The sequence below is a fragment of the Leptopilina heterotoma genome, unplaced genomic scaffold (assembly GCF_015476425.1).
Source record: "Leptopilina heterotoma isolate Lh14 unplaced genomic scaffold, ASM1547642v1 Lhet_142, whole genome shotgun sequence".
Taxonomy (NCBI): domain Eukaryota; kingdom Metazoa; phylum Arthropoda; class Insecta; order Hymenoptera; family Figitidae; genus Leptopilina; species Leptopilina heterotoma.
The window spans coordinates 1,406,161-1,420,027 of record NW_025110861.1 but is presented as its reverse complement, the minus strand read 5'-3'; the positions used below and the strand labels follow the sequence as shown (position 1 = coordinate 1,420,027).

General features: G+C 29.9%; 1 protein-coding gene across 5 annotated transcripts in view; it reads right to left on the bottom strand.

Moving 5' to 3' along the window:
- Window positions 1-9,382: 9,382 nt before the first annotated feature.
- The window catches only part of LOC122498078 (igLON family member 5-like), a 222,252-nt gene continuing 217,767 nt past the window's right edge, over window positions 9,383-13,867 (bottom strand). For all 5 annotated transcript variants that reach the window (XM_043605627.1, XM_043605629.1, XM_043605628.1 and 2 more), the window contains one exon: window positions 9,383-13,653. In XM_043605627.1, coding sequence (XP_043461562.1) covers window positions 13,514-13,653 — 140 coding nt within the window. In that variant the 3' untranslated portion in view covers window positions 9,383-13,513. The remainder of the gene's footprint in view (window positions 13,654-13,867) is intronic.

Genomic DNA, 13,867 nt, shown 5'->3' with positions numbered 1-13,867 from the left:
CAGAGGTGTTACAATTTTTGATTTCGTTTTTCTCGAAATGAAGTTCTTGACATTCAGAACTTTGAAATTTTGTAACTCATCAATTTTTTCGCCTAAAGGGTTTTCATGAATTAGAAAAGGTAAAATTCTTAAAATATGAATTGTACTTACTGTATTTTCATCAAAAGAAAATTGGTTCTATTTGGAAGAAACTTACTTTTGCACGGCACCGTGTATTGAACCACAGTTTCTTCATACATACAGGCAAGGCATCGTTTGGCAAGCACTTGCAGCAGTTCAAAATGGTGGATCGTCACGAAGCGTAACTTTTTTTTAATGACTTTTAAAATCAAAATAAAAAATGGTCAAAGAAAAAAATTGCTTTTCAGACGAGGAAACAAAATATAATTTAGATGAAATTCCGGAAAGTTTGGAAAATGTGTGTCAACAAAAATCTTGGTAAACCACATTTTTGAGGTTACCTTCCAGTCATGTAAAATGGTATCGAAAATGAAAACAAATAATAAACATTGCTGCTCAACTTGCATATATTTCATTTTAGAGTATTAATATTTTAATAACTTTTTTAATATTGTCGTCCACTGTTTCCTTTCACCTGAACACTAATTAGTTATAAATTAAATTTTTTCGTGTCACATTCATATATATTATACATTTAGTATCTAAATAGTGTCCTACATTACCGATCCTATTTTTTTTAATTCCTTATGAGAATCCTTATGAATATTTTAGTTCCGTTGGTCTAGACTTCAGGTTTTATGTTTTTTATTAAATAATAATCTGTAACTTACTTATTTTTAAATTTGTAATATTCTTCGATATACCAATTAAAAATTTAATTAATTCTGGTTTTAATTATAATAAATTCTATAAATTGTAAAACAATCTATAATTTACATACACCCGATCTATTCGTCTTGATGCAAATGATAAAATTTTATTATATTGGGTAATTCCGGGTGAAATGAAACACCGGAAGAGATGGTATATGATAAATATACATAAAGAATATTTCCCTTATTGATTTTCGTTTTTCCAAGCCTTTTACATTTCACGGAAAATCGGGAAAGATTAATATTAATATATCAAAAATGTATTTAAACTATTTTTAAAAAATTTTTTATTTAAAGGGCTACAAAGCTTCTTTCATGAGGAAGCGAAATAAATAAAACTCGTTATGTTTTGAATTGAGTATTCTTAAATATGCATGGAATTTTATTAATTAACGCTTAATTTTATTAAATATGCAAGAAAGGAAATATGAATTTAAACAGCGTTTAATATCATGCTTATTGTGAAAGATGTATTAAAATTTAATTTCTTTCGCTTTCATATTTAATAAAATATTTAATAATGCTTAAACTCCTTGGATGCTCGCCAAACAGATAAAACCTTAAAGTATGTATATGTAGCTATTTGAAAGTACTAATAAAATATAATAATTTGCACATTAGATTAAAATTGAAATGATTTTAAAATCCAATTTAAAGATTATATGACAATATGAAATTCAATACATGTGACACAATTCTGAAAATGGTGTTGCCAGCTGTGAGACTTGATTTCGTTAGATCAACATTCACAAACTGGCTACAGATGCAGAAATTGCGTCAGTAAAACTACTTAGTATTCATATTTGTCCACGAGTTTTATCAGGCTAGAAAAGAGGATACGTTGCAGTATGTTCCAAATATACAGCTACTATAGGAATAAAAAACTTGCCTGCAAGTTGGATCCTCTTCAACATTTAGTGATAGGTGATATATTCACAGGGGATCTTTTTGAAAAATGCAACATGACTTTTGAGTAAAGCGTTTAAATTTTATATAAGGAAAATCTTGTAAAAAGAAGCAGCTAGGACAAATGAAGAAAGTCAAATATTGTAGAAATTTAAAAATATTCCAATAGCAACTTTCAAAGTGACTTCAATTTTACAATAGTACAGATTTTGATACTTTCTATTTTATTCGGAAACTTCAAAAATATATTTTGAGCAACAAAAATGAACATCTCATCAGCAATATTAATAATTATTATTAAAGTTGTATTTATAACTCAATTATTCTTTAGTAATAATAATTAGTTTAAAAAGTGAACAATTCTATTTCTGATTCTTGGTAAAGAAGGAAGAATTTATAAATCAGACAAAACTTTTGTCTTATCTATATGACAAGGCATGTTGCCAAAGTAAAAAAGCGATTTCTTAGTGACTCGTACCTAATTGAACTCATTCTTCTTACACCCTCTCTGCCTCGTGTTGAAAGCGAGGGAGTTATCATATAGCCATCCTTTCGTTCAATGAGGTACAAATCACTAAGAATTCGATTTCTCAGTATGGCAAGATGTCTTGTCATATAGATATGATAAATGTTTTATCTCTTCTACATTGCTTCCTCGTAGAGGCAGTATTCAATTATCAAAAATTTTCAAATTTGATTTTTTGTATATACCTATCTTTGTTTTTTAATCTCAGGAATTAAAAAACAAGATTTATAAGATAATGTCGTTTTGTGAGTGTTGGTGTGTGTAAACATTACACTTTCGTAAATATCTCGAGGCTGTTCGAATAAGTCCGCCAACTCTAGTACAGGCAATATCTTATTATTGCCGTACTTCTCTTTACATAGAAAGTAACTTGGTTTATTCCTCTAGTCAGAGAAGTTGTGAATGGCTTCCCCGCAACTAAAGCGCGCAGCCGATCTGTCCTCCTTTTGGCAATTCTAACACAGACGTATCTCAGGCATCGATGAAACCGGATCATTTATTATTGTACCACATACAAAACTAATTTTTAATTTTTTTTCGACAACTTATCTACTTTTTCTGGGTTTGTGACTACAATCCTTCCGATTGTATTGATGAAGCTTCCCTTCATCCCTCTGCAAGAGTGAAACTCTTCGATCTATCGTAACTATGCTTCCAACGGCTTTTGCAACCACAACGGTGAAAGACTGCTTGTTGGAGTCTCCTCCAATTTTAATCAAAATGTCTCCCTTCATTGTATAGTTATTACTACTATCACTTTCGTGTGACCACTTCGCACCACTAAGAATGCATACACCACATCATAGTATGACACATAAGCCATTTTTTACAGTTCTGTTTATGTTCTATTGAATGTCGCAAGAATTCAAAATTTTTGTGACCTCTAACTTTATTTTATTAAGATTTAAGTCGCTTTTTCCTTTCTAAACCGCCAACCCTACCTCGCGAGTCTCTTATATCGGCAAAACGTCTACTTCGTAGTTTATAGCGCTGTATGCGGTCTTTCCGCCACTGCCACTCATCACACTTGGAAGACTCGACGCGTTTCTTCTCTTATTGCTGCTTTCTTCCATGATGATTTGTGGATTTAAGGAGTTTACGAGGAGCACGCTGTGAGCGGTCCAAAAATGGGATATCCTTCTCTAACTTCCATTGATTACAAAAGGATTCACGTAGTCTTCCAACGCTTATAGCTTGAACTTGGATTTACTAATTAGAAATAATCGTTTCTTAACAAATAATAAAAATTTAGAAATAAACAATAAGCATGTCTTTATATGCAAAAAATGTTTTCTACATTCTTAATTTGTCAAAATTAAACATTTATAAGTTTTTTATAATTAGATGTTTAATACCACAAAAGGATACCAACGTTGGTGTCAAAATGTTGTAAAGGATGAAATTAAACATTTCACAGCAATTAAACACATTTCTAGAAATACAGAAACACACAGTCCACAGGAGACTCCAACCCAAACTGATAAGAGGGAAAAGGAGGAAGCTTCTTCAATGGAAACGGAAGTACCAGATCCAAAGATTCCTCAGTTGGAAAGAATGAGGTCAAAAAGTTCCGCAGTTCTAATCCGAGTAGGTCAAGGATTAACGTATGCTGACGTTCTGGCTAAGCTTCGCAAAGAGGTCAACCCGGACGACTGCCATACGAGAATAGTAGCAGCTACAAAGAAGGGAGACCTTCTGATTGAGACCAGAGGAGACTCCGACAAGGACGCTTTCGCCGCTGAGGTAACCAAGGCGGTTGGAAGCATGGTTAAGGTGCAGTCATTGGATCGACGAGTTACACTCTAGATCCATGATTTGGATTGCCTTACCCAAGAAGCCGAGGTGCAACAAGTGTTGTCTGAAGCGATGGGAAAGCCAGGAAGCAGGAGAGTGACGGTCTTGGGACCCAACCGCCGAGGGATGAAGCTCGCGGTTGTAGTCACCAACCCGGAAGAGGCGAACAGGCTGGAGAAATTGGGACACGTAAAAATTGGTTTTATGTGTTGCCCAATTAAAAAAAGAGTAATGGTCGTCCGGTGTCATCGATGCTTGGGATATGGTCATATTGGAGCGAAATGCCAGAAGGAGGACAGATCGGCTGCGTGCTTTAAGTGCGGTGAAGCCGGTCACAGGTTCTCCAACTGTAAAAAGAGTCCAAGCTGCTTTATTTGTGTTTTTATTTAACGGGTTTTAGTAGGTCGCCAGTTTATTAAATTTATTATTTTATATTTTATTTCTTATTCTACTAACCCCACACAACCTTGGAGTGCAGAGTCCAAGGTATCTGTATGCAGATTTCCTAAAAGTCCCTAAGCAAGAAAAAATACTTAAAATTCCCCGAATAATATAGAAACCTTTTAGAAAGCATCACTCACAGTTGCGAAGATAAACTAAAAATTCTAATTTTCTTGTAATATGTAAAAATATCTAACAGGAATTTTTGCAATAGTTATAATACATTTTTTACAATAAAAGGTTTAAAAAGTTTGTTTTATTACCAATTCTGCATCAGAAAGTTTCCTTACTGCGTGCTACAATAAATTTTTATATATTCAAAATTATATGTACAGGAATTTTTACAAATTTATCCTATTTTGAAATTTTTATGCAAGAAAGTATATTCAACATATGTAAGGTCAACAGTTATTGCATATTAAAAAACAAATAATTTTATTATCTTCAATAAATGTTATAAAAATGGATGTTAAACGTATTGAAGCCAAAAGAAGTAAAAATTGAGCGTAATTAAAGTTCGTTTATTCAAATTGTTTAATTTAAAGAATTTCAAAAACTTTCAATTGTTAATTGTTAAAGTTTTCTTCACACTAAGATTTAAAAAACGAAAAAGTAAGGATAACGCGGATAGTGCCTCTTCGTGACGAGACACGAATTGAACTGCTTGATTACCGCCTGGCACCTAAATTAAGTTTTTATTTCACTAATTACAGGTGCCGACCACGATCATTCGTCTTCTCCAAAGTCTCTTCCCAACTTTTATGACATTATCCTTTTAAAAACTTTTTTTAAATATCTTTTTCTATTATTTGCTTCTTCGTTCAGGAAAATGTTAATTTACAATTTCTATATTCTATTGTATATAGTGTAAAAGGAATGATAATATATTAAGGTACCTAAATAATTAAAACTATACCAAATTAAAGAAATAAAAAGAACAGTATTTTTTGCAAAATTATGCCAAAATGTAATACTCAATTACAGAAAATTTTAAAGCAATTACTTAAAAAATAAGAAATTTTCAATTTTTTTTTATTTTTCTTTTATATATTTTTACTGAAACACAAACATATAGATCATAATAATGTTGTAATTGTCAATATCCTATTAAGAATAGTTGGTAACTAAATTTAAACATATTTAAATGCACAAAATAAAATACAATAAAAATATATTTTAACCGGGTGCTAAGAAAGAATTAATAAAATGCGTCATTTTAAAAAAATGTTTAAACTTTGAATAAAGTTTTGGATATAAGCATATATTTGATATTTTTAAAAATTCTTTATCTGTTGTAACAGTACCTTTAAAATGTTTAGATTTTCCATTCTACTTTCGTCGATACAAAATTTTTGTACAAGAAAATAAGTTGTCAGATAGAGATAATAGATAAAATATAACGATTTGTATGTATAAACTTCTTTTTTGAAGAATTATACGTGCTGAATTGAAAAGTCGAACACACTTTTCCTCCCTTACACTACTACTTTTATGCAAAATCGCCTTTTCTCAGGAACCTATTATTAATCTCACAAACGACAGCTGCACTCGTATGCCAGAAATCTTTGCCAAGGATTCCAACCTTTTTCCTGTAAGTAAAACGAGTGTGCATGAAATAGAGTAGTTTGGATTAATTAACTTCCACAAGAATAGTGCTTGAATTACAATTCAAATTTTTAGTTAAGAAGGACGTGACTAAACCCATCTAGTCTCATATGTACGTTTAATTTTTTTATATTTGCACAAATCGTTTTCTATATTAAAGATTGTAACGAGGTGAATCGTTACTTATTTCTCCAAATTTGTCGTGTGTAGGAAAAGTAAATTTCATTATAGTGAGTTGTTCGTCCGTCTCTCTCTTATCATAGTTTTGTCTTGTTTTCTTGTCAAGTCCCTTATATGTGTCCTTGGTTCAGCGACCCGAGACCTTTGTCATTCGTGAAATCTGAATTTATAATTTAGAATTTTAATTTATGATTTCGCGCATGATTAATTGGCAGCGACCGTCACATGACCAATGACTCGTTTCAAGACCATTTTAGGTGCTGTACAGTGGGGATAAGAAGGAAGGATTCTTTCCAATTTTCCATAGGAAAAATGAAGAAGCAAAATATGATGAGGAAGCCTACCGGTGATTAGGAGATCGGATTTTTTTTGACTTGCTTGTCACTTACTTGCAGAGGTTCAAGTAGTCGCGACGTGATTATTGACAAGCGTCAATTCAGAGTTTATTTGGTTTTTATTATTAAATGAGTTATTATTTGTTAATTGAGAGTTTTAAGTGTTTTATTTATATTTTTGTTTTGTGTTGTAAACGGTTGAGAGTGACAAAGACGTTATAATTTGGTAGCGTCTCAACGGTTATTTTATTTTAAAAGGAGGGTTCGTTGTCAGAAGTTGTTTTTACCTCGCAGCTTGAAGAAGAGGAACTCCCCGATGAGCTTTGTTGTGGTGAAGTTAGTTTTTCGAATAACGGGTCGTGATGTAAATTTGTGATGTTTTATTTTTTATGAAAAATTCGATATTGCAAATTCTACCCTTATAAGATCTTAGAAAATTGTTTCCAGAGTAATTATTAAGTATTAATAATATTAAAAGTACACTTGTGTACAGTGTTAATATTTGGACTTTGGTGGCCACGCTTCGATTCTCGCTATATCGCGGTGTATTCTCACTACTGTCGAGATATATCAAGCGAGAGGTTTGACGTTGAGGCAGAGTGATGTGCACTGTCGATATTATTATCCGGCACACACTATTAAAAATCAGCTGTCGATAATGCAGGTAATACTCTGGGAGAGGTTTTCTACAGTTTTTCTCTCCTCTGTCGAGAAAACTCATTAGATGGGTGGTCCAGGTGTAAATGCCAGTACTCCTGATTTCAAGTCGCTCTGCAGACGCAAAAATTTAGTATTAAGTTGTAATTATATAAGATTAATTGTGTCAAATTAAAAACTCTTCCATATAAAAACAATTTTATAACTAGAAAAAACATAAAGAGTAAAGAAATATATATTGTGTCGTGGCACAAAACGAGATTAGTTTCTTTTTCTAAAATAAAAATACAAGTTTGTAATTAAACAAATTAAAAATTGTAAATAACTAATAAATTTAATGAAAGTAAATTAAATAAAACCTGCCAGTTCGTCAGAACAACAATTGTAATAAAACTTGAAACATATTTTGCCATTCGTATTTTTTTTTCATATTCATCGAGAAATGGTCAATTGGAAAATCCGCAAATCCATCAATGTTATTCTTGGTCGAAGTCATCAGGGGAAGTGCTTCCTGGTGCATATATTCGGTTGTGATTACCCAATATTCAAGAGCAACAGGAAGACGAAAATTATTCGTAGTTTTGGCCCTGTAAAAACACGGCGGTGGCCATTTTGAATTAAAGACCCTAAGTGAATTGCTGGTGAGGTTAAGCCCCAGTGACTTATATTTGATGTTTCTCGACAAATTGGCCTTAAATTAATTGTTTAAAATTTCGATTGTCGAAAATGATGCTTGTCACCTCATTTTTCATGCGGTATTTAAATTCTAAATTCAGCTAAAATTAGAATTTAAAGTAAATTAAATTGAATAAAATTATTTGTAATAAATCTAAATTCAGTGACAGTGTAATATTTGATGTGTTAATCTCCTTACCTCCCTCTCTGCGGTTTGTTAGGAATTTTCCTAACAATTTCTGGATTAGTCTGGCAAATGTTTAAAATTAAATAAATTAATCTTTTAGATATTTTCTAGTAAAATATCCTGGCGCTAGAAATAAAATATCTGTTGTTCTGTAAATGTTATAGTTTAATGAAAGAGTCCTCCCCTTCCAATATGTATTGTGTTAAAGTAGAATTTTGAATTTAATATTTAATTTAAAAGGATCAAGAAATACTGAATCTAGGTCCACTAAACTGATATCTCACTATGAACTTTAATAATTCTTCGAGTTGCACACATTTTGAAGACCCAAACCCAGTAAATAAAGGTTGTCTTATAAATAAATATATATTCTAATTAATATTCTTTTATTCTTTTATGGAACTATTTTCCTTTTTCCTGACTTTAGATTATTTCACTTTTAATTTTAACTCTTCTATTTTTATATTTCTTTCCTACGAATTCTTTTTATTTATTTTCGCTTCTTTTATTTTAATATTTTCTTTTAATTCTTTTACTTTTACAATTATGACACTATAGATATTTTTATATACAAATATATCTCTTAAAATTCAACCTTTCTTTACTTTTTAATTATTTATATTTTTCTTTAAATAAAATCACTTTCTCTAAACAAACTTTTTATTCAACTCTTAAATCTTTTGAGAAAATCCCTTGCTCAGGAATGCAAACTTTATTTTGATCTTCACGATCACTACGGCCAATTGCCGGACTTGAACTTACAAAGGGTTGTTTTTGTGTAAATGTTTAAGATGTGTTTACAAAATCTTATGTTGTGTGTGAATGATGTATGTAATGTTAGTTTTTTTAGTACTATAAATTAATTGTTTACAATTAATAAAAAAATTATTAAATAAAAATTAATTATTAATTATTAAATTATTATTATTAATTAATTATTTGTTTACAATTTAAAAGTTACGGAATTCGGCCGTGACATATTATATTGATAACGAGGACGTAGGACCAACATAACCTACCACATAATTTGTATGCTTAACTTCGACGCTCGCAATCCACAAAGTGACTATGGTATATCATTACCGTAATATACCATCGGTTAATAATAGTTAATACAATTATATAAAAAAAATGCTATTAACTTTAATTTACTTACCTTATTTTCAATTTTTCAAAAAATTCATTAAAATCTTTAAATAGAAGAATAAATAAACTTTCAACAATGATAGAATTAATCGTTTATTGACTTTGAACTGTCATTTTATGTATTGAACTTTATGTACATTGAATCCATTTATCAAGAACAATGAATACACGCATAATGTCAATGAGCACATTTATTCCTTAAACATACTCTCATACACATATGTTTACACTTAATTTTATAGACAAAATAAAATCAATCGCAGTCGAACTTTGAGAATTATTGTATGAAAAATGAAATTATCTGACGCATACTCTCTTTCACCGCGCTTTCATCACAATTATCAACCGAACGGAAAAAATTATTTCTGGTTTGGTGGTGCTTTATGAAGGGTGTTAAAACTTATAAGTGCAACCACTGTGGTAGTTCCGTGCACCCCTTTCCGGAACAACTCAAAAGAGGGTTTAGATTTTATCGACGGATTACAGATTTCTCGAAGGGCTTCTCTTCATCGCCGATAATAATTATCACGTATAGTCGAATTATCAAGCGGAGAATTTAAGTTGAAAATAGAATAAAATAGGGTACATTGATTATTCCTCAGATAGTTCTTTCAAGTAATGACAAATTAAAAAGAAACTTTGACATTTTTTTTTATTTTATCACAGTTATCCTCGTTGCTAAATAATATGCAGCATATTAAATACATGGTTAAAGTTACAACAAATGAAAGAAGGCATAACAAAAGAAGTGATGGGATAATTTTTTTTTAAATTTAAAACCTTATAATTAAATTCATGTATAAACTTTTAAAAAAGGATTTTCTTCTTTATTACGTTTTTAAATTTGATTTTTAATTTAATCCTGTTATTAATTTATTAACAAACTGTTTTTCAAGTATACGTTTAATTAATTAATTTTATTTTGCAATTGTAATATTAAAGAAAATCTGCGCATTCAAAGAAACCTCCAGACAACATAATTTGTTTCGTTCTTAAGTAGATTTATCTGAAAAAATTGTTCTTTTGGTAAAACAATAAGATCTCAAAACGGTTTTCTTATTGACAGTTTCTTTCTAAATAATCCGGAGAAATTTTAAATTTGCTTTTTCGCTTCTTTAAAAACATCAGGTTATAACCTGTCAACCATTTTGTCATACAGACCTTCAAATGTGATAAAGAGTTTTAAAATAAAAGTTTAATTTATAGATATTATAGTTTTTAAACTTGGTTATTTTATTATAGATAGACCTTTGGACACAAAGTTTCATGAAAATCTAAAATTCATACTGCAAAATTCCACTTACCGATATGGAATTTTTTAAAATAATGATTCTACATTACAAATATAATGTTTAACTGGTACATAATTATTCTGTAACGGTCAAATACTATTAACAGTGCTTTAAGAAATTAAAAATCTCTTGATCATTTAGAATAAGTTTGTTTCTGATATTTTATGTAATCAAAAATAATCTGTATTAATCATATTGAAAAACATATTTTTATAAAAGATTTTTCAACTGGGCACACCAAGGGTGTAATTTAGATGAGGAATTTAAAAATGAATTTTCTAAATTAATAAATTTTGTTTATTCTCTTTCATCTATAATTAATTTTCACTTAGGTAAGAATTTATGGAGTGGTCCCTTAATTGTCTTTTGAGTATATAGAATATAATCGATATCTCTGTTTTGATAGTTCATGACGTCTCTATAATAAGACCTTCAAACGATTTTTCAAAATTAAAAATTTTTTTAAGTCATAAATAATTTTAAAAAATTTTGCACTGTTCTAGAAAAATTTTTTTTTAAAATAAATAGTATGTATAAATAAATAGTATGTCCGACTTTTTAATGTTGTTAATTATATTAAATAATATATACAAAGTAATCTCAAATACTGATTGCCAAATAAAAGTTCTGTATAAGTCATCTTAGGGTGCTCGCATCTTAATGCTCTCGTTATATTTTCCCTTTCAAAATTTTTATCAAGATCCGAGCGTCACTAAAAATGCAAAGGCATAAACAGTTTCCTGTATTTTTTTCTAGCAAAAACATTCTAAACTTCTGCTGTAGGTAAGGAAAGTAAGAGAAAATTCTACACAGGCAAAAGATTTTAATGAAAAAAAATTCTATAGCAAAAATAGGAAATTTACTTTCGATAAATATAGAATATAAATGTAAAGTATAATTTTTAGTGTTATAAATAAAGAATGTTCTTAGTTGATTATGCATAGATAGGTATCATTTATGTTCCTTACCTAAAATAAATGAAGGGACCACTTCAGGAATTCTTACCAACTTATGAAATAATACTCAGGCTCAATTTAAAAACTTTTGTAAACTTATTTAAAACTTTCAACCTATAAAGTAAGAAAAATAGTCTTCATTTCAAAAAATGTAGTTTGTATGTAAAAAATTATTTTTGAAAAGATTTTCTATTTTTTTATATGTAATGCTATACAAAAATTTAATAAAGAAACCAATTTTTCTTCTGTAGGTTTAATTTTTCTAAATACTAAATATTGTTTGAACACCCGGTACGTATCATAGGTAATTATGAGACATTTTGTAATGATGCTTTAGTGATAAATGTTTAATTTTATAAAAGAAAAATGATAAATCCTTTAAGAGCACCTGGAAGAAATTCCTCGAAAAAGTAGTTTCTTATTTTTTACTACTCGCTTTTAAGTGAGCATGAATATCAGGCTGGAATATTGAAGATTCAGATTAAAAGTTGTCTCAATTTAGTAGGTTTTCCTTTTTTTTGAAGTATTAAAAAATACATATAAAAGTTTTTTTAAACGAAATTCTTAGAGGTAGTATGGTGGGAAACGTACATATTTTCTGAGAACTTCAAATTTTAATAATTCATAGCTTCTGTAATTTTTATCAAATCTCTAAATAAAAAATAAATATTCTTTTTTATGCAGAATTTAAGAAACATTATTCTAACAAAATCTAATTTTTAATTGAAGATATTGTGGAAAATGACCCATTTTATAAGATACGGATATTTAAATGCTTTTGTAATTGTATTATAATGCAGTCTTATCACACCGTTAGTTCACCACTTATTTGCATGTTGAAATAATTTTGCGGGAAATTACAGTAACCGAGGAGAAAAGCTCACTCCGTTATTTTTCTCTATATCTCTTTTAAATATTGTTTCAAATTCTTTTCTCGTTTATATGTAAGTTAAGCTGAATTCATTTTCGTTAATTATAAAACATCATATATTTTTCCAATACTTATTTTCAAAATTTTATTTAAAAAAAAGAAAACAGTCTAATACTGTATACTCTCCCCTAATTAGCTTTAAAATTCGATCACGATATCTTTTCTCATTTTAAAGTAAGAAGTAAAGTATGACACCACATTTTTGGGGAATTTCTTTTCTGATGCTCTTTATGAGCAATGATTCGTTAAATGTGTAAGAGATAATTATCTTCTCCTTTCTTTATTAATTAATATCCATTAGGATGATTCCATATTTTATTCACACTAATAGCGTCTCCAGAACAGTATTTCTCCAATGACATCTACTTTCGGAAAATTAGTAGAGCAGAGTACGCGTAGAAGTTGAGAGGCATCGTCGTTAAAATGTCGACGAGAAAAATATTCGAATTGTATGGATCAAAATACGAATTTTTTTTAAAGAGGTCCTTAAAAGTTTTGTTTTTTATATTCACGAGAGAAAAAGAGCGCAGAAGAGAATTAATGTTCCTTTCGACACGATGAAACGTTTCACTTTATAATTAAAAATTAATAATATACATAAATCATGCAAACTATACAACATATAAAAGGCTTCACTACCGTGAGCTCGGAATTATTTACAAGAGCAAGTATAGTGGCACACATGCCACTTTTTATCACTTTGTCTTTTTGTCATAATACAATGCGAATAAAACCTCTATTTAATTCTAACATATCGATTAGTTTTTGAATCAAGTTTTCCGAACTCTTCTTACAGGCATACATGTTTGTTGAAGTTCTCTATTCTCCCTCTTAATTCATTCTTAAAAAATAAACTTTATCGCGATAAGGGATTCGATGAGAATACTCTAGTTAAACTGTTTTTCGACTCGATACGATAGTTTGGGAAAGCCCATAAACTCGTCGAAGATCTTTGATACCCGAGGGAATTTAACCCGTAGGGCTTTTTCTTAGATTTAAAATGTCTTGCAACCTAGGTTTCTTCAAGTTCTTTTCACGGCACACACTTTTCACGTAGGGTAGAGGCTTGTGAAAGTTGGTATCCTCCAGCTGACGGCCGCCAAGAAGGACATAAGAAAGTTGCTTGCCAAAATTGCAGAACTTAAGTTTCTCCTGTCTCCGCCGTGCATGGCAGCTGGCTTTTCCTCCTCTGAAAAACAAAATTAGAAACTCACATAAGACTTTTAATAATTCATTCAGTGATGACAGAAGTCGTGGAATAATTGTCGAGATAAATCAGAATTTTTAACATGTTCTAGAGAAACGTTGTGAAATTGGAACAAGAAGATAAGGTACACTAACAAACCATAAACTGACATGAATAATTAAATGTTTTTCAAACTCTTTAACATTGTAATTTATAA